Consider the following 27,021-nt stretch of genomic DNA (forward strand, 5'->3'; position numbering starts at 1 on the left):
TCGATTTTAACTATAAATATTTTATTAAAACAATATTTTACAAAAAATAAATAAATCACAGCTAAACCCCCAAAATACGTTACCTAGAATATTTTTTTGCGTCTAATTATAGTAAAGCCAAATATACAATAAAATAACGATAACGTGTAACACGTACAAAATGCCAGATAAAACTTTTTTTCTTAATATGTCAACGCAATACGAAATTCATGTTATATTCAATATACTAAAAAAATACGAAACTAATCTCTGACGCGCATATTAACGAAAGCAGCACACGCATGTGTTTAAACGACAACCATAGATATAAATATACCTAGATGCTACATCATGTGTCTACAGTGATTTAATATTAATATTTAGTGATTTAATAAAACGAGAAGTATAACAAAACTATATAAAAATAAATAATGTATACTTTACAGCTATAACGTTTAAGTGCATAAAGTTTTTTTTTTGTCTAACAAACTACGCAGGACAACAATTTTGTGAAATAAAAATTTAGCCATGATTATTGTACGAATAATTTAGTTAAATAACCCGTTAAAGCGTATGAAAGACACGCATTACCACAAAATCAAGATGTAAAATTTTAAACTGGAATACTGATTGCGTTTATTACCAATTATTACCACAGAGGAGCGTTCGTCGCGTCTTTGGTCTTTCACTTGCAGCTGCTTGTGTAGATGGGTTTGTCAGTCAGCTGACCAGTCCGCCATTTTGTCAGCCATTTCCTAGACGGCTCCGCTGCAGATCAGCACACAGAGAAGGAGCGAAACCCCTCCTGCACAGGCCGTTGCTCGGGACTGAATGAGAGACTAGTGCTCTAACGGGCCGGTCAGTACTCGGATAAATCCCGTGTTCGCGGTTTGGTCCGGTCGGACAGGAGGGAAATCATCATGGCTCTGAAAATCGTGAAGGGAAGCATCGATCGGATGTTCGACAAAAACCTGCAGGATTTAGTACGTGGCATTAGAAACCATAAGGAGGATGAGGTAAGACCGTTTATTTGCATTAACATGTTTAAAACCAGAATAGGTTATTTTGATAAATTTGCATAATGTGGCTAGTACAAATTGATGAAGTTGATCGGGTGTCAGTGCTCTCAAATCACCTGATTTCAGGTGAGCTAACCGGCTGACAAACGCGCCTTCATGACAAACTATTCTCCTGTTTACGTTAGGTTTTTATTTTTTAGTAGTCTTTGTGGCTGATCCCAACTGTTAGCGTTGTGACAATAGTCTGTCATCGTTTTGTTTATCATGGATGAGGCCAGTTAGCATTGCTAACGGTTAACATACTTGTATAAATTCATTCTGCAAAATAATAGCACATAAATCGTGATGACATCTTGCTTTTGACACGGGCAAAATAGGTTTAATTGTAAATGAACGGACTAAGTTAAGTGTGTCGAAGAACAAATGTTAAATGAACATAGCTTTAACACTTATGTGTGTCATGAGGTTGGCTGTGTGTCAAAACCTAGTCAGCTAACTATCTAGACAGCAATTTCGAGCACTACAGGCTGAGTGCAGACAGCGTTCAGTGATGCTCAAAAATATTCGGTTTCGCGTATACGATTCATAAAGATTCGAATCAAATTTCAGAAAGCGGTGCATGAAAATGATTCCCAATACATTTTCGAACGCAGCCTTGATACTCATAAATGCGGTCTATGTAGTCAACATACTAGGTTTTAGCACACAGCCATTGTCTTCTGTATTAGATCACATCTGTCAGTTTATCCACAGCGTCACTGAATAGAAGCAATGGTTCTTTGCGATTCATTTTGTGGACATTTATAAATGTAGGTTTATTTCACTATAAAAGGTTAAATAAATTAGATCTGTGGGTTTGTTGAGAGGCTGTAGGCCTCAGGCTGCTTGGTTACCTATAATGACAAGGCTGAATTTTCAATTGCAATGTGCTCTATCCCCTCCCTATGGAAAAAAGGGAACAAGATGCTGTGACAGTGAGCTTTTATAATCTGAAACAGGGTTTCCCCTCTCATATTTCATTATAGCAAAAACGTTTTGTTCCCTTTTTCTAATTAGTCACCAGTTTGTCCTTCAAGGAGGCATCACGTCTGTAGTTTATCCATATGACAGATATTGGATGTCAGGTTTTCATGTTGGTGATGTGCCATGGCTGGTAGAAGTGCCAACCTAAATGACAAGTATTGTCCAATAATCAGGCCTTGAGTTTAAAAATGTAACATCATGATTTCATCACTAGAGTATTTTTGTATTTACAATATCCAAACTTGTAATACAAGTGAAGTATCAGTATAGTGGTTAAAGTTTGATGGAAATCACAGGGCTGGTGAATGTTTGGTGTAAATCTTTAAGTGAACCCAAAGGTGTGGCATTATGGCTTTGTAACAACTCATATCTAACATGATCGGGCTAATCTGACTATTATTTATAATTTTGATTTATTTCATGTCCATTAAACGTGTAAAAAGTATATAAAACCTATATTTTGAGTGTAATTTTTTGAAATACGAGCATTAAAGTACAATGTCACAGATGCAATTGATAAAGACATTTGCTATTTGACATTATTTTAGGTTTGTATCAAATTTTCTGGATTTTATCGCATTGAAAGTGATTTGATGCTTAACATTTAAGCTTCTGTTATTGGTCATGCTTCATGTGGTCAACTTCTTTTAGTGTTAGATAAATTTAAGTAAACTGTTTTTAATTAGATAAAAACTGCACAAAAGTGATGCACTGTCAAAGATCTTCGAAAGGATAATTTGTTAAAAAATAATGAAGTCTGTCATTTTATATACCTATAATATTTTATATACCTTATACCCAAGAATAAAAAATCCAATTTGTACCAAATTCCGTTAAGAAAATTAACCATTACTTATAGTAACCACAGTTTTTTTTATTTATTTGTAGTAAGACCACACTATCCACAAATGTATTATAGTCTCGTTATAATAACCACAGTTTAACCATGATATTTGTAGCAAAACTATAGTAATGCAAATAGTGATCCATCTGCTGTAAGACCACGATCACTACACTAACTTTCTGTAATAAAACCGTATTTAAAAAAATTAAGGGTTGACATTGAGGAAACGACAGAGTTGTAGCCTATCCCTTTAAAACTTGTTTAGGGCATTTAAAAATGTACATGCTGCTTAAACCTTACAATACCGTCTAGTGCATCTGGAGTCAAGTATCAAGACTCCGCAATGTAACCTGTACCAGTATATCTAGATATCGTGTTTGTTACCCGGCCAACAGCGGACAGGGCTGTGAAATATTCATATCCTCCTGAATGAACTGTGAGAGTGTGTATGTGTTCACTGTTCTGTTTGCTTTCTGGCTGGTTTCATGTCAGACCTCTATATTTGTTTTTCACAAGAGGTGGAAATGCACAGACTCTATGTCAAACCTAAATGCTGCCTACATAGCTTTTTTTTGCATTTTCCATTACAATAACTAATAATTTCAATCATTTTGGGCACCATAGGCACACTCTAAAAAATGCTGGGTTATTTTCAACCCAGCACTGGGTCAAAAAGGGACAAGCCCAGCAGCTGGTTAAATTACAACCCAGCTGGCTGGGCTCGTTGCTTTTTGACACAATGCTGGGTTGGAAATAATTCAGCATTTGTGCCTGTTTATGTTTATTTAAATATTAAACAAACATGATGCCCAAAAATACATTGAAGTAGTTCTGGATTTTGTGACACAGCCATTGAGGTTTTTTTTTTATTAGCCCCTAAGCTGCCTTTCCATGCCACACAACAAGCTATGGCCGATAAACCGGAAGTCATTCATTTCCTATGGAGAGTCGCACATGGCCTTGTTGCGCGGGGTTGTGACCATCTACACATGCGAAATTTTGGGATCCGATATGAGCTTCAAATGCATTAATATGAATAAAGTTAATTGAAAAATTATTTGGGGTTTTTTTTGTTAATTTTTTTAGTAACACTTGAATGCTTTAAAAATTATTTATTGGCTATAAATAAAAAAATATTTAGTTATTTTAATATTTATTTTAATATTTATTAGCTATAAATTAAAAATATTAATTTATATGTTATTATTTATTTTTAGTCTTGTCTCCATATGTTCTCTCCCAAAATATTGGAATACAGTCTTTCATCATATGCATAGCCGTTTATTGTTTAATTCATTTGCATTTATTTATTCATTCCACTTTGTGCTACTTTACACAAATAAGATTCTCTCCCATGTTGGCGCAGATTTACGTGGCAAATTCGTGTCCTAATGTTGTGTGCGGTGGGAGGGCGGCTTTAGGGCCTTGTGTTTTATATGTGTAATGTCTATAAAATGGCTTTGCTTAAGTGTACTTGTACTGCTAGTATTTAAGTTGGATGGGAAGATCTTTTCTTGGACTGTGATCTCGTGTTTGACAGAGACGGACACTGAGTTCAACTTCATACATCACTGATGGTTTGCTGAGCTTGTCAAATCCAATTCTTGGCTAACTGACAAATATTTCAGTCATGGGAATTGGTTGCAATTACCCATAATGCATTATTCACATAAGTTTTATGTATAGATGTAACTAGACATTTTTATACTTCACATTTTAATCTTTAATGTGTGAAAATTGCCCATGATGCATCACTCAGGAATTTAGTAAAGGTGTGACAGAATAACCTTTTGAAAGGGATTCGGTACCTCATATTTGCTCTGTTCCTCACCTAAGACATCATGCTATCCATGTGTCTGGCCAACAAGGGCTTATACTCATGTAATACTTCACATCCCCCTTCATTTCTTCCCCTCCTGTATTGCTCTGGCTGTCTCATGACTGAAGACACATGACCACCACACTCACTTCATACAACAGGACTTTGTGTCTGTGTATGTACATGCAGCGTTTGTGTGCTGTTTTGGTATCTAAGTTAGCTGACGTTCTCTCCTTGTTGGGTATAAGTCATTTAGTTATCATGCGATAACAGAAATATCTGTCAAAACTGTCACCCTACCCTGATTTACAACTGAAAGTTTCTTATAATAATTTATAAGTTGATTTGTCAGGTACGATTTAGCAGGAAATGTTAATTTTGTCATTTGAATTTAACCCATTTAGCGATAAGTATGATAACTAAAAATCACAAAGCACACTGATAGACTGTAGTATTTTGACTGATATTAATAGATAATAATTACCAGTGTTCACTTATTAGTCCTGCTCATATTTGGGAATAGGGATTTGAGTAAACTATATAATACAGGCATAAGGATAGGCTCTTTAAACTCTACCTAATAGACGCATAGGCGTTGTCGCAGTTTTGCGCCTGGCCCAAAGTAATTGGTTTATCGATCTGGCTGTGTTGACTAAACTGACCTCTGGTACAAATAACTTATCTTGTGGAAAATAAATAAATATTATAATAAACATTATTTGGTTTCTAAAAGGTGAGGGAAGAAAGTGAGCATGGATCACTGCTGTGCGGATTTGGCAGCCAGGCAAGAATTTAAGGAAATGTAGCTAAAATTGTATACATTAATTTTGCACATTAACGTTAGCTATGTGCGACAGTTGATACGCTTTAGCTATGATTTTGAACTAAGGTAATTTACTTGTCATTTATTTAGCTTGTTATTAAAATATTCTACTCTAGAAGGACTCCGATGTTATTGATTTTTGCGGAAGTCTACCGGAAGTTACGCTTAGACCACAAAAGCTGTTTGTTTATATTGTTGCTGCTAAAACCTTCTATAGGCAACCATCTTAAAATCCCACAGAAGATGGTAGCATTGCGGTAGTGATTTTTGCTTGTACTACTAGGGCTGTGATGGTTGTCATAACCACTGCACCACTGCGGTGGTGAAGTGCGACCCGGAGTGGTGAAGTGCGGCCTGCGGTTGTCACAAACTATAAAAAATATAATGTACATTTCTCGCACAGCAAGATGTCTTCAAGTTTGTGTGAACGCAAACAGCCAGCGGACTCAGACTCAACAGAGTAAGCAGACTTTGTGTTCTATTTGCAAGGGGAGGCAACTGTGATGACGCGCTGGCTTGGGTGTGAAGCAGTGATGCAAGATATCTTCCACTCGGTCATTCAATGTTGCGAAAATCTATCAATCTGTGCTACCAGTACACCATCAGAACGCGTTTTTACCGTGGGTGGAAACATTATAACCCCAAAAAGGTTTATAACTTATTGTTTCACGGATGGAAGTGCTACAATAAACAGGCACATAGATGCCGATCCCCTGGGTGCTCCGAACCCACCGAAATGGCCAAGCACATATGCTCTATTGCTTCACATTTTGCGTCTAAAACCACACAGTTTGCATTTAGATCTGTGAAACATTTTTACATTGCTTTGGAAAACCTCCACTGACACATTTTACATTTACCTTTTCGTATTGGAGGTCAGAAAGGGTTTGACAGATATACAGCTAAGAAGAATCAGAAATTAAATGATCCCTTAGGCTGTTCTGGAGGAAAGCTTCATTTTTAGCTCACTCTTTCTAACAATATGTGTCTTTTTTACAGGCCAAATACATCTCTACCTGCATCGATGAGATCAAACAAGAACTTAAACAAGATAACATTGCTGTTAAAGCCAATGCCGTCTGCAAACTCACCTATGTAAGATCTCTTGTCCACTTAAGTTATTTTTTATTTTATGATCAGCTTTATAATATTATAAATACTTTCAACTCAATCCTTTTTGATGTGTCTCCCTCCGCTTACAGTTGCAGATGCTCGGCTATGATGTTAGCTGGGCTGCATTCAACATTGTGGAGGTGATGAGCTCCTCCAAATTCACATACAAGGTAAGAAACTACAAAATAAATATATTCAGAGCTAATATTAAGTCTAGATGTTCACTCAACAACGTTTCTTCTCTCGTTTTCAGAGAATCGGCTACCTTGCAGCTTCACAATGCTTTCATGAGGGCACCGATGTCATAATGCTGACAACCAATCAGATTCGCAAGGTGAGTTTGCACCTTCTTGTTCACATGGAGAGCACAGTATTTTTATTTTTGGGTGTACTGAATACTGATTGATATACTTTGTACTCTCAACAGGATCTCAGCAGCCCCAACCAATATGACACTGGTGTGGCGCTGACTGGACTTTCTTGCTTCGTGACCCCTGACCTTGCCCGCGACCTGGCTAATGACATTATGACATTGGTAAATTGTTGAAATAGAGGTGCATTGAAGAATTGTAAACAAAGCCTTAAGCTGATATCAATTGAGATTGTTTACTCTTGGCAAATATTGACACTCTGCACATAACACAACTCTCATTCATTATCTTTTGCCCTTCTTCCATCTCAGATGTCTCACACTAAGCCGTACATTCGAAAGAAGGCAGTGCTAATTATGTATAAAGTATTCCTCAAGTATCCCGAGTCCCTCCGGCCCGCCTTTCCACGATTGAAGGAGAAGTTGGAGGATCCGGATCCTGGTAGGCACGCCAAACTCTCATGATCTGCTCTTTAATATTAAGGTCTTGCTCTTGAGCTCAGTCTTTAAATGATCATGCAACAGGTGTCCAGTCAGCTGCTGTAAATGTCATCTGTGAACTGGCGAGAAGGAACCCTAAGAACTACCTTTCCCTAGCACCCCTGTTCTTCAAGCTTATGACTTCGTCCACCAACAACTGGGTGCTCATTAAGATCATTAAGCTGGTAAATGAAAACATGTATATGTGTCATGATTTTGTGAAGTCTTTACTAGGTTGCTTTACCAAGGTTTTTTCCACTAAACTCTTAAGAGCAAGATCCTGTTATGTTCTCATATGTTCACCTGGTCCTTATGTTTCAGTTTGGTGCTCTTACTCCTTTGGAGCCTCGTTTGGGAAAGAAACTAATTGAGCCCCTAACCAACCTCATTCACAGGTAAGAACGGCAATAATGAACAAAACCACCAAAACACTGCAACTGGACAAAGCTATTCATGTTAAAAATTAATGTTTGGCTTTCTATCCTCATTCACAGTACCTCGGCCATGTCGCTTCTGTATGAGTGTGTCAACACAGTTATAGCAGGTCAGTATTACTTGGTGCCGTGACCCGATATTGCAGTCAAGCGTGCATTTCTCAACAACACTATTGATATCTGTTTTCTCATTTTTTGCAACTTAGTTCTGATCTCCTTGTCCTCTGGGATGCCCAATCACAGCGCTAGCATACAGGTGGGCCATTGCACATTATCAGCAAATATGTCGCCTTTTCCACTCCAGTCTGATTTGGAACAAGCTGTTATTAATTCTTAAGACAGATTTTATATGTAGACGCGTGCACAAACTTTGCATCTCTTAAATGATTATTATGGATAAATGCAGCTGTTGGCTTGTAACCGGACATTTGAATCAAGGCTGCCCATTTGAGTATTGACAATGTAAGCTGGCGTGGAAAGGTTTTAAATATGGTAATAATGCCTTCCATGTACCTATGTCTCCCTCTCTCGATCTCTCATTTCTTTCTCCCATCCACAGCTCTGTGTTCAGAAACTGCGAATCCTTATTGAAGACTCGGACCAGAACTGTGAGCCTTCTGTCAATGCCTGCAGTGTGTCATTCTCTCATTGTCTGTGTGTTTCTGAGCCCCCTTGCCAACCCCATAGTTGGAGCTTGTGTAGACCTCCATCCTGGATAACTCGAAGCAACCTCAGTTCAACAAAATTGAATTGACAAGAGAAATTTCCAGACACCATAAAACACTAAGAATTTATTTTAAGACCTGTGCATTAAGTAACTGAATTATCTTGCAGGATTTCGAGTTATCAGTGTCCATCTGTAGAGTAGCTCTGTAAATCCTGGACTGTCATGTTTTCTTTCTCAAAAACACAGAGTTCCCTGCCAAGGCGATTTGATGTTTAGATCCAGTTTTGGCATTCTGTCAATCCTTGAAGAACCAAGCGTTCTTTAAATAGACTGATCAGTTTGTACATTTTTTTTGCTTTATAAAGCCAGACAGCGACTCCAAATATATTCCATTTATTTTTATTATCATGACTATCTAAAAGATGAATTCTACAGTATTAAATGTAAGACTAATCTTGATGAATAACACAACTTTAAAGGCATTTAGGAGGAGTAAAGCAAAACTGAAGTCCTTTTTGGGGGTATGTTTTTGTGAGTGTGAATGTTTTTGTGGGTGTGTGGGTGTTGTCTTGTGTTTTTGTGTTTTCCCATTGTCTTGTGTTTTTGTTCTCCATGTCTTTATTTGCTGTAGACACAATGTGCTATATTGTTCATGATGTAATAGTTAAATTATTGTATTTAGATGTTATTAGCTGTTTATTAAGTCAAAATTGTAGAAGTTCATATTATATTGGAGATTTATTTTTGCATATAGCTGTATGAAGTTCGCTGTCGTTGATTACATAATGTTTCTTTAATTGAGATTCTTTAAATCAAAACGTTAACTGGTAGAATAGCAGTAAAACTACAACATTACATTACTTACAAGTTGGCGGGATTTATCTTTGAAACTTCCCTTCATTTCAAGAGTCACTTAGACACTGTGGTGTGTTGCAGTGAAGTACTTGGGTCTGCTGGCCATGTCCAAGATCCTGAAGACTCACCCAAAATCTGTGCAGTCACACAAGGACCTTATCCTGCAGTGTCTGGATGATAAAGATGAGTCCATTCGTCTCAGAGCCCTGGATCTTCTCTACGGCATGGTGCGTTTAATATTCATCATCTGCACATTTAATATCTCTCTACAGGTGGTCGCACACCAGAGTGTCCTAAAATTCGCACAGACACAGCTCAAAAATTTTCCATTAATACTTGACCCAAATTGATACTTGATCCAGATCCATACTTAACCCAAATTCTGATTTGATCCAGATCTATGCTTGATAAAAATTTGTACTTGATCTAAAACCATAGTTGACAATGCGTTGTCCTATTTGTGACACAATGTAATGCTTCTTGATCGTTGTACGACCAGCTTAACACTCAAATCTTGTGGTTTTGATCTTAAATGTGATGACTTTGTGAATGTGCACCACTAGGTATCGAAGAAGAACTTGATGGAGATTGTGAAGAAGCTCATGCTACACGTGGACAAAGCAGAGGGCACCACTTACAGAGACGAACTGCTTACCAAGATCATCGACATCTGCAGCCAGAGCAACTACCAGTACATCACCAACTTTGAGTGGTAAGACCACAGGGACCTTGAAGGAGACATCTAGATGTATATAGCTTTGCCACTTGATTGTTGTATGACTGTAGCAATGGTGAACTGCTTTGTCGCAGCTGTAGTAGCGGTTAAAGATCTGGGATGATAAAAATGTGGATGTTATTTTTGAACATAACTGCTTTCTGGTTCTGGCTTTCTGGTTCCTGTTTACATGTATGACCTTGTCTGTGAAATGCAGGCTAAAGTCTCATGATCTAATCATGAGATTAGGAGCATCCATCCAAATTCAGTCACTCAATTCTTATTGATTTCAATCTTTCCATTGGCTTTTCTCTGTCAATATCTATAAAGTAGTGCACTCCAAAGCATTGACACCCAAAACTTACAATCTTTCACTTTAGTCATGATGGATCAGTCCAATTAACAACTGTGTGTTTGCCCTTCAGGTACATCAGTATTCTAGTGGAGTTGACTCGTCTGGAGGGCACCAGGCACGGACACCTGATCGCCTCGCAGATGTTGGATGTCGCCATCCGTGTCAAAGCCATCAGAGGCTTTGCCGTGGCTCAAATGGCCACTCTGCTGGACAACGCACACCTGCTGACCGGCAACACGCAGAGAAACGGCATCTGTGAGGTGCTGTACGCTGCCGCATGGATATGTGGAGAGTTCTCTGAGTAAGTTATGATATATATAAGGGTTATAGGTTTGAATCCCATGCGGGTTATTACATGTCACAATTGTGAACTTTAGCGACACTTGCCCTTATATTCTCCCAGGAATTTGGAGGATCCTTTGCAGACATTGGAGGCCATGCTGAGGCCCAAAGTGGCCACCCTGCCTGGTCACATCCAGGCGGTGTACGTGCAAAACGCTGCTAAGCTGTTTGCCACCGTGCTGCAGAAACACGAAGGAGAGACTGACAGTCAGGTCACACAGGAGACAAGCCAGCTGCTCATTGAAAGACTGCCACTGTTTGTCCAGAGCGCTAACCTGGAAGTGCAGGAAAGGGTAAGATACGTAAACTGTTAGAGGCTGTTTACACTTGGTATTAAGATGTGTTTTCGTCGATCAGATCACAAGTGGACGTGAGAGACACATTACGCTTACACCTGGTATTTAAATCCGTCTCTTTTGTCCACTTTCGACCGCTTCTGTCCTGAATACTGTGAGGGGGTGGTCTGTTTAGACTGTGGGCGAGTCTCTCCGCTGTCATTCAAACGCGAGTGGGAGTAATGATGAGTTTATAGGGACGCAAACTAATATTATGTTAGAGTCCACTGCTTGTTTAGCAAGTAAACATGCTGCACAGTGTTTTGTACATGTTTGTATTAGAGCTTTCTCTGAATTTTCAGCGCAATTGATGAAATAGGATCGCTCAACTTTCACACGCTTTCAAAATGAAACTACGGAGATTAGCCGCTTTAGTTTTATCAATGAAAGGATAAAACTGGCGCTTTTCACCGTGTGTTCACGCCAGAAATCAGAAAAGACGTATAACAGTGTGTTTAGTATCTCAGATAAGATAAATGGGTGGAGAGAAGGCGGTCGCGTGTGGCTGTTCGAACACATTCAACCACATGTACGTTTACATTACAAAAGCAATCCAATCGAAAGGGGTTTCGACTACCTCTGAATGTGGTTGAAAGTGGTCGAAAGTGGACGCGTTCAAAACGTTTTGAACACCGTTTACACCTGGTTAACGTCGTCCACTTGTGATCCGATCGATGAAAACGCATGTTAATGCCAAGTGTAAACAGCCTCTTTGTTCCATATACTAGTCAGCTGCCCGTCTAGGCAACATATTTTGGCATCAGAGGCACACGTCTGATCCAAAGCCTGGAGATGTTTTAGATTTGTGGTCAAAATTAAAGACAGCGTCACATAAAACAATCCTGGAATCCCTTGGGATATTTATGTATTTTTATCCAAGATGGCTATAAATATATTTTGTTAGTACTCGAGTCGATAAAAAACAGAAATATGCAATATTTAGCTTCATAACATACTTGTAATTAACTTTGAGCCTTTGTATCTGGGAAAGTCACTTTTAAGATCCATAACAGAAGGATTCAGGGTTGCTGACAATAGGGACACAGCTTTAGTCATAATGAAAAAAGTATCATGTGGAAGCATGGCAGCACTAATTGCGATGTTCCCCTCCAGGCGTCCTGCATACTGCAGCTGGTGAAGTACATTCAGAAACTTCAGCTGAAGAACGTTGAGGTGGCGGAGGAAGTCACGGCTCTCTTCGCTGGAGAACTCAACCCTGTGGCCCCCAAAGCCCAGAAGAAAGTGCCTGTACCAGATGGGTGAATCTGTTTTTCCACTTTATAAATATTATTTCAACATATTTTAATGCCTGTAGTAGGTTTTTAAATTTTTTACTAGATGCCATAACTACTTTGGTTTTTACTTCAGTCTGGACCTGGATGCCTGGATCAATGAGCCTCCATCAGAGAGCGAGTCTGAGGATGAGAAGCCCAAAGCTGTGTTTGCTAAAGAGGAGCCCAAACATTCCAGATCAAAACACACTGAAGTGGATGAAAAGGAGTTGGCCAGGGTGTGTAGGGCTAGCACACATACACATGACTCACTTAAGACTTTCAAATCTTGTTTTACGCACAATGCTTTACATACATCATCTAATACGCTACTATGCTACCTTTTTTTTTTAAATAGAGGAGGGAAGCCCGGAAGCAGGAACAGGCCAACAACCCGTTCTACATCAAAGCCTCACCATCATCTCAGAAGGTACGATGTCATCGAATTTCTGTGATCATGTAGGGCATAGGTAGAACAGACTTGAAGGCCTGAATGCAAAGTGTTTGTATTAAATGCATTCAGTTGTTTGAAGCATGCACATGTGTCCTCATTTGCAGGGGTTCGATGCACCCGGTGTAGAACACATTCCAGTAGTGCAGATCGACCTTAGCGTGCCTCTCAAAGTGCCAGGTGAGACGAACTTAAGTGAATAAATGCCAACATGCACCGTCACATTTGCTGTATTAAAGACATCCTTCATCCTTTCATCTCATTTCTTCACTGGCTCCATCTACCCAGGGATGCCCATGTCAGACCAGTACGTGAAGCTGGAGGAGGAACGCCGGCAGAAACAGAAAGCAGATAAGAAGAAGAAAGAAAAGAAGAAAAAGAGAGAGAAGCGAGGGAAGGGGAGAAAGGGAGATTCAGGTCCAGAGAGTGAAGAAGACATCACACCTGCTCACCACGTGGATATAGTCACAGAGGAAATGCCAGAGGTGGGCCACACTTACCGTTTCCAGTTATAGACATCGGACAGTTTTACATAATCATGCAACAAAAATGACACGCATTGTGCGTCTATTTTCCCAGAATGCCTTACCTAGTGACGATGATGACAAAGATCCCAATGACCCTCACAAGGCTCTGGACATCGATCTAGACAAGTATGTATACAACATCTTACTTTATACATCTGCTGTCTGCCATGTGTCCATTTACTGTTTATCTTGCATTTCAAGTTCACTATGAGTTCAGGTTTTTTACCAGTAAGCAACCCCCTAGAAAGTTTAGCATAGCGAAGGCAAACACCATTAACATTCTCTACAGGAAATTTAAAATCTTTTGGGATGCACAATCTCTGGATTCCAAACTATGAGGAACTTTCTCTTACTCACACGCACCCTGCCTTCTTCTGTCTGTTTCCATCTCTCTTTCTCTCATGCACCCACGCATCTCCATCCTCCTGAAAGTTTGCTATCTGGTGCTGGCTCAAGGTGAGTACTTACCCTGGTCACACGACCCAACCGAACCAGCTTTCCAACCACTGATACCTCTCTTCACCTTGCAATTGCAGCACGTCATCACAGAAGATGTTCCTAGGGATAATAGATGAGCTTACCTGCCAATTTAGTCTTGGCTTTAGAAATATTGCCTTGCATTGCTTTCACCAGGTGCTGTTTGCTCTTTCCAAATGCAGATTACGATTTTGTTGGCTCCGTTTCAGCTTTTACTGTATTAGAGCTTGTCTGTAAAGTTGCCCCGTTTTCTGCTGTAAGGTCTCTTCGCATCAAGCCTGTAAAAATATGACTCGTATGTCTAATTTTGCATCATCTAGTAGGATCAGACTTGTTGCGAACACACCTCAGTTTTGACCCGTTCTATAAGCAGACGCCTTTCCCAGCTCCCATGCGAACATCCGCTGGTTCACTCTCTCTCTCCCTATCCATCTGTCCAATCTATCACTTTAATTGTCTTACCAGGCCGCTTGCAGACAGCGACAAGCTTCCGGTCAGGACCCACCGTCCTGAGGTGCTTCAGAGCCCTGCAGATGACAGAGGCCGTGAAGGGGTCACACAAGAGGCCAAGAAGAAGAGCGGTAAGGAGAAGAAAGAGAAGAAGAAGGATAAGGAGAAGGACAGGAAGGTGAGATGTTTGTCAAAAGAAAGTCTTCAGGTTTTATGAGAAAGGGAATGCATCAAAAAGGTTTCTGTAGCATTGATGCTGATGTTTTTTATTAGAGGAACAAAGAGGAAAAGAAGAAAAAGAAGAAACACAAAGAAGTGGAGGAGGACCTAATGGAATCTCAGCAAGAAGAGGCCAACCAATCAGAGGAGATCAAAGAAGTGGCAGCCCTCCCCACGTCAACATCTGTTGAGGTGTGATTTTGGGTCAAGGCTTTGTTTTTTGTTGCTTGTGGTAGTCGAGGCTGACAGTGTAGTACTATGTTGCAAAATCTGCTTATTTGCTTCCCTTTGCAAACAGTAGGCTGTGGCTTTATTATTTATTTGTGCAGTATTCCATCACCATGTTAAAATTACACATTGAATGCACTTGGATTTGAGTTTGGCAGACATTTTTATCCGAAACAGCTCAGTGACAATTTCTTATCAACAGAGCAATAAACTACTACCACTATTAAAGGGGTCCTCACACTGAGGTGTACCAATTTTTTTTATGATATATTACAATTTTCCACCCAGTTTTATCCTCAGATTAAAAAAATCTGAAGGCTCGGCCTCGCTTGGTGTCCTGCCACCTTCTACTATGATTGACAGCCTTTATGCTGCGGCTAATACAGCAGTTTCAATAACGGTCTTTTAAGCAAGTTTTGTCATGTCACAGACACAACCATACAAGTTTTAACCACTAAAGGAAGCATATTTATATTACTGGTCAACCGATTTGGGTTTTTTACACAAATGTAATAACAGCAAATAAGAGACAAACAGAAAATTGGTGAGGGCTTGACATTAAGGCTTGTCCGCTTGTCCAGGACAAGTGGACTTTTTGTAGGACAAGTGTAAGAGAAAATTAGTTGTCCGACTGGACAAGTTAAATTTCAAACAATGTTACTTAAAGTTATGTGCCGTTAACAACAGAGCAGAACAGAGAGCGCGGCGCGTCAACACACACGTTTACATGTTACTATTATTGTTACTAAACAAGCTGCGCGCGCATGAAACCTGATCGACGAACACGGAGGGGCGGGAGTCGTGGGACGGCATGGAGTTGAGTGGAGAGTGGTGTCTCTTCAGGTTCCGGCGTGAATATAAATAACAGGCACTTCAACCACGTTTTCATCACTGTGTGTCAAAAAAGCTGATTTAAGTCCGTATTTTTTCTCTTCTAAAGTTTGGTAAAAACACATAATGGGCTTAAAATCTTGTTTAAGAATCTGTTTTATAATAAGAATCTCTCTTTCAGCGCGCCTATGTGTGTGTGTGTGTGTGTGTGTGTGTGTGTGTGTGTGTGTGTGTGTGTGTGTGTGTGTGTGTGTGTGTGTGTGCATTGTACTGAAGCGAAATGAAAATTAAGCGGAAGCACATAGGAGGGCGGAGCCAGGCTAAGCAGATATAGCATCCTTCTTCAGAAAGAGTAGCAAGAAGCAGCCAAATTAATCTTAGTAGAATACATTTCAGTGGCGTACAAAATTTACATGAATTTCTGGTCTCTATAGTTTTTTCAGCAATGGGAGATATGAATCCTGGTTTTAAAGTAAATTTCAAAAGTTTTATTTGATTAAATAGTTTAAAAAAAACAGGTTGAATTATGAGGTTGAATTATGACTATAAATGTTAATCTCAATTCATTTGAATTAAAATTAAAGTATTGTAGCAATTGTATGTTATACATTATTCTGATTAACACGCCTATAATACTTAAAAGTATTTTAAGGTTGGATGATAGAGATTTTATATGCCACCCCAGAGTAACTGCTGGTCCCTGCCTGCCACCCCTATGAAAAATCCCTTGCTCCACCACTGATTAGCAAAACACAAAAAATAAATAATATTATAAATCTTTACCCGGACAAGTGACTTTTGTGCATGGACAAGTGAAACACAAATTTACTTGTCCGACGGACAAGTTCCTCAAAAAGTTAATGTCAAGCCCTGGGTGAAACTAAATAAACATTTGTTATGCATAACATTTACCCTTGAAAAATATTTACAACACATATATACTGTGGATTTGAAACCTCACAACACTTCATGTCACTTTAAAAAGTGAATATTAATATATCATTCAAAGGGGACATTTCACAAGACTTTTTTAAGATGTCAAATAAATCTTTGGTGTCCCCAGAGTACATATGTGAAATTTTCGCTCAAAATATCATAAAGGTAATTCATTATAGCTTGTTAAAAATAAAATTGTCACTTTGTAGGTGTGTGCAAAAATGTGCCGTTTTGGGTGTGTCATTTAACATGCAAATGAGCTGATCTCTGCACTAAATGGCATTGTCGTTGTTGGATAGTGCAGATTAAGGGGCGGTATTATCCCCTTCTGACATCACCTGGGGAACCAAATTTCAATGACCTATTTTTTCACATGCTTGGGGAGAAGTTACTGGGTTGATCTTATTCACATTTTCTAGGTTGATAAAAACACTGGGGACCCAATTATAGCACTTGGAAAACATGGAAAAAGTGGTCCCCTTTAAAGGCGGAGTCCATGATGTTTGAAAGCCAATGTTGATATTTGAAATCACCTAAACAAACACGCCCCTACCCCAATAGAATCTGGACCTTCTGATGATAGACCCGCCCCACACATACGCAACCCGGCATTTGATTTGATTTGATTGGCTATAAGTGTGTTTTGGTAGTCGGCCCGTCTCCTTTTCCAAACCGTTTTTCAAACATCGTGGATTCCCCTTTAACTATCTGTCAGACTTTGGCTTTACATTTGAGTGTCTCTTTATTACGAACAACAAATTTAGGGAACAAAAAGATTTACTGGCCGATCATCCGATGGCGATAACAAAAAGTCAAATATCGGCTGATTTATCACCCACTGCAATATATCGGTCTATTACTAATTTATATATACTATTGATTTCAAACAGGTGTATATAGATATTCTTGTAGGGCAATTGGTAGAGCTTTGCGTTAGCAGTGCAAAAGTTGCGGGTTCGATTCCCGAGGGCATACTTACTGATACAAATGTGTACTTTAAATTTACTGTAAGGCACTTTGGATAAAAGTGTCTGCCAAATGCATAAATGTAAATTAATATGATCAATTTATTTATACATTTCAGCATTTGTAATTCAAAATATTTAAAACTGACATGGTGATTGAATATTTTTTCATTTTTACTTTTGCTTTTTGAGTAAGTCCCTATTATTGGGCTTCTGTTTAAGCTTTACAGGACTGGACTCATTACCCCATCCTGTTCTGTTTTAGGCCTCCGATCTGGATTTCTGGCTCTCTAGTGCTCCTGTTCCCCACGTTGCCCAGGTCCGGTCCCACATGCCCTCCCTTTTTGTTTCTTGCTCTCTGTTTCCCCTCTGGTCATACTCATTTAACTGTTGTGTTTAATGAGCGTCTGTTCTTGTGTTCCTCCGGGCTCTCTATGTGCCTCACATGCCAGTTTCTTTGTGGCTCACTGGTTTTCACAGGTCTCGCACATTTTGTCTTGTTTTGTTTGCCTGTTTTCATTTGGTATGCATGCATGCACCTACACAGGTTTGAATGACTGATGTGCCAACAACTTTGTCTTTTGTATGATCACACCTTTGAAACCACCTGTATCTGTGCCATCATAAACGGCAAGGAATTTATTGACAGTTCCTGTGATTCCAGTCAAACTCACAAAACAACCACCTTTCACATAAACCAAATGTAGGTCAACTGAGAGAGAAAAGACCTAATTGAATTTGTTACCTTTCAAAACTTGTATTTATTCCTTAGTATTATCAAACTTACATTTTTTTACACAATTAATGCATACTGTTCTTCCTAAAAACAAAGTCTCAAATTTAAATATATTTTTCTGCTTCTGAAACAACCTACATTTTTGGGTGATGTCATCGAGGACATGTGAGCAGGGGTAATTGTTAACTTTTATAGATTTTTTTCACAATGTGATGATCCAACATCAACTCAACTTGATCTGAATTGTTTTTTTCTTTTATTATTAATCACATGGGTAATCCTGCATGCTTCATAGTGTAGCCGGTCATTATTCGGTCTCTGTGGAGGGTGTTTAAAAGAAGAAACATCATCTTGTCTGCCTGTGTGTATTAATAAATGGTTTGTGTACAGGAAGTGGCAGCTCCCACCCCAGTCACTCCTGTAGAGACAAGCTCTGCCGCCGCTGTAGAGTCTGAACCAGATGAGCGCAAAGACACAGAACCAGAGGACACGGTGGGTCCCACTGATCTGTGCTGTGTTTATTGTACCATTTTTGATAGTCATTAACACATTGACATTCATTAATTCACAACTTTGTGGTTTTCATTACATTTTATGCTCTAGTTACAATGTTTTAATAATTTACTTTATTCAATAAAAGTGGGAAGTGGTGAATTATTTTTTGCATGCTATTGAACTGTCCGCCTGTTTATTTTCTGTTCAGAAATCCTCTAAACACAAGAAGAAAAAGCAAAAGAAAGAAAAGGAGGAGAAGGAGAAGAAGAAAAAGAAGCGACATCACCACCACCACCACCATCATCACGGTGATGGAGGAGAAGATTCAGTGCAGAACGGCACTGTGGAGGAGGAGGAGCCTCTCCCGGTAAATTTCTATCTAAACAGGCAATCACAGCCTGTTCTGTCAAACAAACCAATCGGTTACTTTTCACAAAGCACTGATTTAAGCTCCTTTCACACAGAAATTCTGGAAAATACATGGATAATGTGTCTGGGATTTGTCCGGGAACGTTTGATTTTGGCTCTTTTACACCGATAGTGATTTTCTGGAATGTGTGCATGTGTTTACACACATACTGTAAAGACATGTGACATAACAATGTAAAAAAATGATTTGTTGGTTTAACTTAAAGTAAGTAACCTTGTTGCCTTAAAATTTTAATTTGATTTGACTTAAAAATATTAGTTGACTTATATTGTCTCAACTAATATTTTTTTGAGTTGAATTCACTCGGGGTTTTGAAGCGACCGGGTAACTTACATTAAGTTAAATCAACTTTTTTGAGTGTATTTGTATTCTTGCACTTTGTGTAATATATTCTGCAGCGTTTTAAGTTTGATTAGGATTTGCATTTCTGTTTTGAGATAACGCTAGCGCATTTTATTTACTGATTCTATCATAAACAGGGATGTGATTTTTCCGTATAAATGCGGATTTCTGCATTTTCTGACCTTGGTGGGATGACTTGTCTAAATCATGTAAATCTGATGAGTTTTATTTTAGTGATGGTGGGGGGATAAGCGCACGTTGTAGACGCACGCTTTGCCGTCATCCAACATGTATCCCAAACATTATATTTGACATTGTTTAAGTCCATGCGGCGCCGCAAAAAACAACAGGCAGGTGAGAACAAAGTACCTAGAGAGTGATTCGAGAAAATGTAAAAGTCTGCTTTCGGATCTCTCCCGCGCTATTTTGATGTCATTCGCCTTTTCTGTGCTTTTAAGGGTGCACAGAGCGACTACATTCGGGACGTTAAGTCATCAGTCGAGTATAAGACACGAAACGCTGTAAAACGTCACTCTAGAATTCTGAGATGTCAATGATATCCGTTAAAACGGCAAAATATTGCATGAAATACTGTTCATACCAATTTGTTAATGCTTGACAGATTAACGGCAGGTCCATGCAATCACAAAATACACTTTTTTGTGGAAAAAGCAGAAAAACGTGTTTGTTTCCTCCTGTTTTATCCTTGGCCAATCACATGCCTGCATAAAGCACGTGCAACACCGATCCCAATCTTCATTCCGGGATCGATCCCAGGACATGCTTGCATACACACAGTAGGCACTGTAGCAATTCTGTGGCAATTTTCTGGGATCAACACACTGTGTGAAAGGAATTTTAATAGTATTACTGGCAGTCCTTCCTTGCAACTGTTTGCCTGCCAGATTATCAGACAATAATCAGATAATCGGGTAAAACGTTCTTGCCGAGAAATATATAATTCTTTCATATCTGCTTTTGCATTGCTGTTTATATTAAACTTTTTAAAATGAGGTTATCTTGTACTTCTTAAACTCTGTTTGTCTTGTTTCAGCCCATGTCAAACTACTCTCTGCTGGCTGAGAACTCCTACATTAAGATGGTGAGTGTGATTTATACACACACAAGTCAGATGTTTCCCTCCTTCACTTAGGCTGTAATTGAGACTTTATAATGATGTTTATTAGATCTGATCTGAGACATGGATGTTGATGGGTGTATTCGACTCATTAATTTAACTGATCATCTTTGAATGAGTTATTGTTCTTTTATTTGTCTCTGCATGTGTGTATTAAGATGAAGGAAGATGCTGATCAGGTAACCATTGCAACATTGCGATTAAGTTGCTGTGATGTACACTTTAGTCAGAGTAAATGCCATTATTTAATTTGACACAGATGATGGTGGGTCTTTGAGCTCTGCTGAGTATGTCACACATAATGTTACTTCAGAAAACAAGGGCTGTGAAATTAGACATGGCCTAAAGAGACTCAACAATAAGAAGGGTGTGTTTTTTGTATTTGTTAATGGTGGGGCTAGTGATAATATTAGCAGGGCATGTACAAATAAAGCAGAAAAATAGCCTTCCTAGACATCTGTGACACAGCCTTTGGTGCATGAACGTCATTTTAAATATGGCATCTACTTTAACTAAACTGTGAATGCTGTACGTCTGAGAAGATCTTAAACATTACTTTGTTAGGTCTGAAGTGAGATGCCTTGTTTCTGACCACCCGATTTCTGGACTCTTTGTAATGCATTTTGCCAATTTCAATTTCCTCTGGTGTTTCTCAAGAGCTGGTGTCGATGTGATCTGCATGCTTTGGTATCCTTTATCATTTCTTTCTGATAAATCTGTTTTTCTCACCTGCAGGTGTACGATATCCAGGGAAACCACCAGGACGAGAGTCAAGTTGTGGTGTCGGTCATCTTCGAGAACAAATGCGACAGCTTCCTCAAGTCCATGGAGTTCAACGTGCTGGATTCCCTCAACTCTAAACTGCAACGGCCTGAGGGAGCCGGACCCCACGACGGCCTTACCGTCCCCTTTCAACTGCCACCAGGTCGGAAACACATCAGAAACACATTCGACTGAGTGGATGTTTTTCAGGTTTTGGTTTGATTTAAATGAATTATTTCTGGTATGCGTGATTTTTTTTCAGGGGTGTCAAATGAGGCGCGATTCGTTTTCACAGTGCAGAGTATCGTCATGCCCCAGAAGTTAAAGGGAACGCTCACCTTTATAGTTAAGGTTCGAATCTTGCACACAAAAACGTGTATTTCTAACGTGTGCAGAACTGTTGATCTGATTGATGTTTTATAGTTAAGACGGACGACTCCTCCACTCACGAGAAACTGGACTTCAAACTGCACTTTACATGCACATCATACCTGATCACAACTCCCTGTTACAGGTGAGGCCATGCCGGCTGACAGCTAATGTTTAGCAATGACAAAATATCTGTTTACAACAATGGCTATGCTCGCAAAAGTAAATAGATTTGAAAAGGAAGGTTTGGCCAACATGTGCCATGTAAATCCACCATAGGAAAGAGCAGTAGTCCTTCACATTCCAGGGCAAACTGGCATTCAGGTCTGCCATCATTCTGCTATGAAAATGCCATGATCAATTCTCTTTCAGAAATATATGACGTTCTGGGTTACAATGTGGGACTTTTAGCAGCATCTAGCAGTGAGACTGTGAATTGCATCTCACTCCACAGCTCACACCTCCCTTTCGAAACGCATAGTGAAGCTATGGTAGCCGCCACAGGACAAACACGTTATTGTCTGAGACAACGAAATGACAAAACTGGGAAAGAAAGGTAATTTAAGCAATTTTGAGCATGGCATGGATGTTGGTGCCAGACGAGCCGCTCTGAGCATTTTTACAATCTGCTCAGTTACTGGGATTTTCACGCATTCACCATTTCTAGGGTTTACAAAGAAAGGTGTGAAAAGGAAAAAACATCCAGTATGCGGCAGTACTGTGGGCGAAAATGCCTTGTTGATTCTAGAGGTCAGAGGAGAATGGGCTGACTGATTCAAGCTGATAGAAGAGCAACTTTGACTAAAACAACCACTCGTTATAACCGAGGTATGCAACAAAGCATTTGTGAAGCCATAACACACACAACCTTGAGTTTTTGGCGTAAACAGAATGAGAACATGGATCCATCATGCCTTATTACCACTGTGCAGGCTGGTGATGTAATTGTGTGGGGGATGTTTTCTTGGCACACTTTAGGCGCCTTAGTGCCAATTTGGCATTGTTTAAATGCAACGGCCTACCTAAGCATTGTTTCTGACCATGTCAATCCCTTTATGACCACCATGTTCCCATCTTCTCATGTCTACTTTCAGCAGGATAGAGCACCATGTCACAAAGCTCGAATCATTTCATATTGGTTTCTTGAACATGACAATGAGTTCACTGTACTAAAATGGCCCCCACAGTCACCAGATCTCAACCCAATAGACCATTTTTGGGATGTGGTGGAACAGGAACTTTGTGCCCTGGATGATGCTATCCTATCAATATGGGCCAACATTTCTAAAGAATGCTTTCAGCACCTTGTTGAATCAATGCCACGTAGAATTAAGGCAGTTCTGAAGGCGAAAGGTTTGACCCATGGAGTATGGGCGATGACATAATAGTTGCACAGAAAAATCCATCATTCTGTAACAGATTTTATTTGATTCTGGTATTTGACACAGCATACATGACTTTTGTTGGCAGTGATGCATATGCTAAGTTGTTGGAGTCTGGCGACCTGAAGGGGAGCTCTTTACGGCTGGAGGGAATCAACATGCCCTTCCATCACCTGCTGGCCAGGATCTGTTTCTACCATCACTTCTCTGGTACATTGACTTTGAATGGCAAACATTAGAGTATATGCAATGTTTCAAAACCTGACGATGCTTAAATCACCTCCTTTTGCTTCATGTGTTGCAGTTGTGGAGAGGATCGACTCCTGCGCCTCCATGTACAGCAGGTCGATCCAGGGTCACCACGTCTGTTTACTGGTCAAAACCGTAAGTTGGTCTCAGATGAGCCTATGGAATATGTTTAGGGATGGAAATTGAGTACATTTACAGTTCTTTGGGGAACATCAATACTTGTATTTTTGGTAATATAATACAGTAAATTATTGTATTCCTGTAGTTCAATTGATAGAGCATAGCATAAGCAATGCAAAGGTCATGGGTTCGATTTCAAGGAAACGTGCATACTGATAAATGTATAGCCTGAATGCACTGTAAGTCATTTTAGATAAATGCATATAATGTAATCGATCTCTATACCACGATGCATCAGCACCTCTATCCAACTTGCTATATCTCACCCTTCATCCATCCAGGCTGATCAGACCGTCTCCATTGACGCCAAGTGTGACGAGCCATCTCTGCTGGGGAACTTGCTGGATGAAATCAAGGAGACCTTCTCAAAATGCTGATCGAGTCTGAGAAGACGTGTCACCAACCTGAAAAGCCCCTTAAATCCCACCGCAGCCTCCTGGCTAAAACAACACAAGCTCAGACTCGTGTTCCCTCCTCTGAACTTCCTCTGTATTTATTGGATCTCTTATTCTGTTGTTTTTCGTAAATTTCAAGTCCATCTCTTGCCTGTAACTGATTTTCATTTCCCTTCTTGACTTCGGCATTCCTCTTATCTGATCTTATGCTTCATCCCGCACCGTTTTCCTCGGCGGCTTCTCGCAATGAATACGTTATGACGCGTTTTGCTCCCTCTGACATTCTTTCATTATCTTAACGGTTCATGACATTGATCCTAAGAACTGGATTGCTCATCAACGCTCGAGTTGCGTTTTTTCTTCGTTTTGCATTGTTGTTTGTTGTCGTTTTTTTTCTGTCCTGAATTCCATCAGCGCCTTTTCAGCATTAAACATCAGTGTGTTTGCTCCTTGCCAGTTTGTAGAGAATGTGTGAGTGTTTTGTGTCTTACAGGACTGGGTCACGCCAGAAATCCCACTCTTTGAACTGCCCCTGAGCACCAACCTCACACCCAGCTTCACTAATTTTGATTTATATGCACGCTAGTAAGTACAGGAACACAGGGTTGCACTCTAATACCACACCTGTTCCACAGTGTGCAAGCCAAGACAATGTCATGGCCTGTTACTATTTGTATTCTTGTGCTGATTTAAGAATGATCCAGGCACAATTTTGATAATGTGAGTTACTACATCACTAACTACGATAACATATAATTCAGTATAACTGCACACTACCATCTTGCTCAGGATTATGGCAGTTAATATACAGTCAAATAAATAACACATTGACTTCATGCCTATCACGTTGGTCCATTTATTCTTGCATTTTCTTCATGGATCCAGTTAAATGGACTCCCGAAGGATTTCCCTGTCAATAAAGGAATTTTCTTGGTTAGTATGAGTTAAGCTCTTGGATAAATCTTGTCTGAGTTCCTGTCTGTGCAATCAATAGCAACCATAGATATATAGTACATAAACATAAATTCAACCCCAGATGTTCCTTTATCATCCCATTGATCACACAAAAGTATCTCTGTATGTTTGTTCCCTGGACAGTATTATATATACATATATAAAGGTTCCCTGTTCTGTTTCTTATATATGACTTATATAGGAATATTATACTGTAAAGGGAACATCTGTAAAACGTGCACTTGCTCAGCCTGTATCACTTCTACCAAATGCCTTTGTGGCTTAGACATCACCCAAACTCAAGATTCATGTGTTTGTCAGCTTTCTGACTGCCATCTTGTACATTTGGCAATTGCAATCAGTCGCTTCTTTTTTTAAAGCTGTTTAATGCCTTTTTTCACACTACTGAAGTTGTACTGACTAATTCAGGCACATGCTGTAAGTATATATATCCTGTCTGATCCAGCACGCTGTAGCGCTCTTGTTGTAAGGTTGCAACCAAAGAGGGTAACTTGCAAGTGATTTCCATCAAACCACTTTAAGAATTGACTGAATATCAAGTTATAAGGATGTTTCTGGAAGATAAACACCTTTGTAGTGATTGTAAAGATTAAATCGATATAACAACCGTGTTACAAGTCACATTCAGATTTATTACATGCATGGTAGGAATGTAATTTTCCCTTGCCTATTTTTTTTTATTAATACATAAACACTTGCATAGAAAAAGTCCTTACCATTCCTTTTACTTTTTTACATTGATGTTAGCTTCACCATTATACATAATGTTGTGTTTTTTATTTGTTATGAGTACTTCAAAAAAAATGTCTTGGAATGTTTTTAAGAATTTGCATTAAATTATTATATACATATATCAATACAGGGGGTTTGGGGGGGGGTCAAAAAGCAGAGATTTAGGGGGTCCATATAGATATCAATACTTAGCCGTTAAATGTGATTCAAGTGAAGTGGCCCAGCTAATCTAATAAGGTTTTCCCTTTGGCAAGTTGTAGTGCAGATATTGCTGGATTTGGCTTTTCATTAAGTAACCTCTCATTGCTCTTTGTTTGACGGTACTGTCCGACTCCTTCATATGAATTTTCAGACTGTCTGATGTAATATAATGTTTTAAGATGAATAAATGAGCAAAACGAATGGCCGATAGTTTTCTCCTACCATTCTTGAGAAGTGCATTTAAGAGTTCAGAAAGGACACTGTAGTTTGTGTGTGTGTGTACCAAATAAATTCATACATATAATGTATATTCAAATGTTTGTTCATGTTTGCCTCTATTTTAACGACTTCAGATGATTCCTGTTTATATATGTAAACTCAAAACAGACGATTTATGGCTCCATTGCAATGGGGTCATAAATCGTCTGTTTTGTTAATCTGACTGTTTTTCTGTCAACATTAATCTTATTCTCATGTACATTGAACTGTATTAGATTTTATAGACTTAATATAGGAATACACTAAAATGATGGATATATGATTGAACAACAGTTAGTGTATACATCTATGTATTGTGACACTTTTGACTTCATGGCCCCCATACCTTGTCCACAACAATCTCAATTTCTACACAATAAAATAGCTTTGCATAAGACGCATGTATGTTATAAAAAAAAATAGCCAAACACTAAGAAATGTCTTGATTTTTACTTGTTGAACTTTATTTTAATGCTTGTTTTGCCTTTTTTAAACCAATTTGGGGTGGTTTCCCGGATAGGGTTTAAATTGACCCACGACTAGGCCTTAGTTTGTTTTAGGACATTTAAGCAGTTTTTGCAAACAAACCTTACTAAAAACAATACTGTTGTGCATCTTGCGACAAAACAATGGCACTGATATATGTTAGTACAAGGTGTTTTTAAACTAAGGCAGCTCAAACATGCATTTTAGTCTGAGACTAGTGTAAGTCCTGTCCGGAAACCGCCCTCTTTGGAAATTTGTTTAGGCCCCCTAGTGGATTTTGCACTTCTGGTAGAAAAACACTGATCATCTAAATGAGTCTACCTGTCACTAGAAAAATTAATCATGGTTTTATTGTAGTAAAAG

At 39.1% G+C, this 27,021-nt stretch overlaps 1 protein-coding gene across 3 annotated transcripts; it reads left to right on the forward strand.

Annotated features, from left to right (window-relative positions):
* The first annotated feature begins 682 nt into the window (after nt 1-682).
* On the forward strand, nt 683-26,222 carry ap3d1 (adaptor related protein complex 3 subunit delta 1). Of its 3 annotated transcripts, XM_055217819.2 has the most exons (34): nt 683-995; nt 6,507-6,602; nt 6,710-6,790; nt 6,874-6,954; nt 7,048-7,155; nt 7,303-7,432; nt 7,516-7,655; nt 7,792-7,865; nt 7,965-8,014; nt 8,111-8,160; nt 8,464-8,512; nt 9,508-9,653; nt 9,990-10,138; nt 10,567-10,797; nt 10,900-11,131; nt 12,287-12,432; nt 12,542-12,683; nt 12,803-12,874; nt 13,003-13,075; nt 13,184-13,380; nt 13,475-13,548; nt 13,855-13,878; nt 14,365-14,527; nt 14,623-14,760; nt 17,794-17,847; nt 18,655-18,756; nt 18,968-19,126; nt 20,586-20,633; nt 21,405-21,594; nt 21,694-21,782; nt 21,860-21,945; nt 23,271-23,392; nt 23,487-23,566; nt 23,893-26,222. In XM_055217819.2, exons 1-34 carry the CDS (start codon nt 900-902, stop codon nt 23,986-23,988), a joined length of 3,768 nt encoding a protein of 1,255 aa, XP_055073794.2. In that variant the 5' UTR covers nt 683-899; the 3' UTR covers nt 23,989-26,222. The 3 variants fall into 3 exon arrangements, with proteins under 3 accessions (XP_055073794.2, XP_055073797.2, XP_055073796.2); XM_055217822.2 differs by lacking the exon at nt 17,794-17,847; XM_055217821.2 differs by lacking the exon at nt 13,855-13,878.
* Nucleotides 26,223-27,021: the final 799 nt, after the last annotated feature.

The sequence above is a fragment of the Misgurnus anguillicaudatus genome, chromosome 23 (assembly GCF_027580225.2).
Source record: "Misgurnus anguillicaudatus chromosome 23, ASM2758022v2, whole genome shotgun sequence".
NCBI classification, from domain to species: domain Eukaryota; kingdom Metazoa; phylum Chordata; class Actinopteri; order Cypriniformes; family Cobitidae; genus Misgurnus; species Misgurnus anguillicaudatus.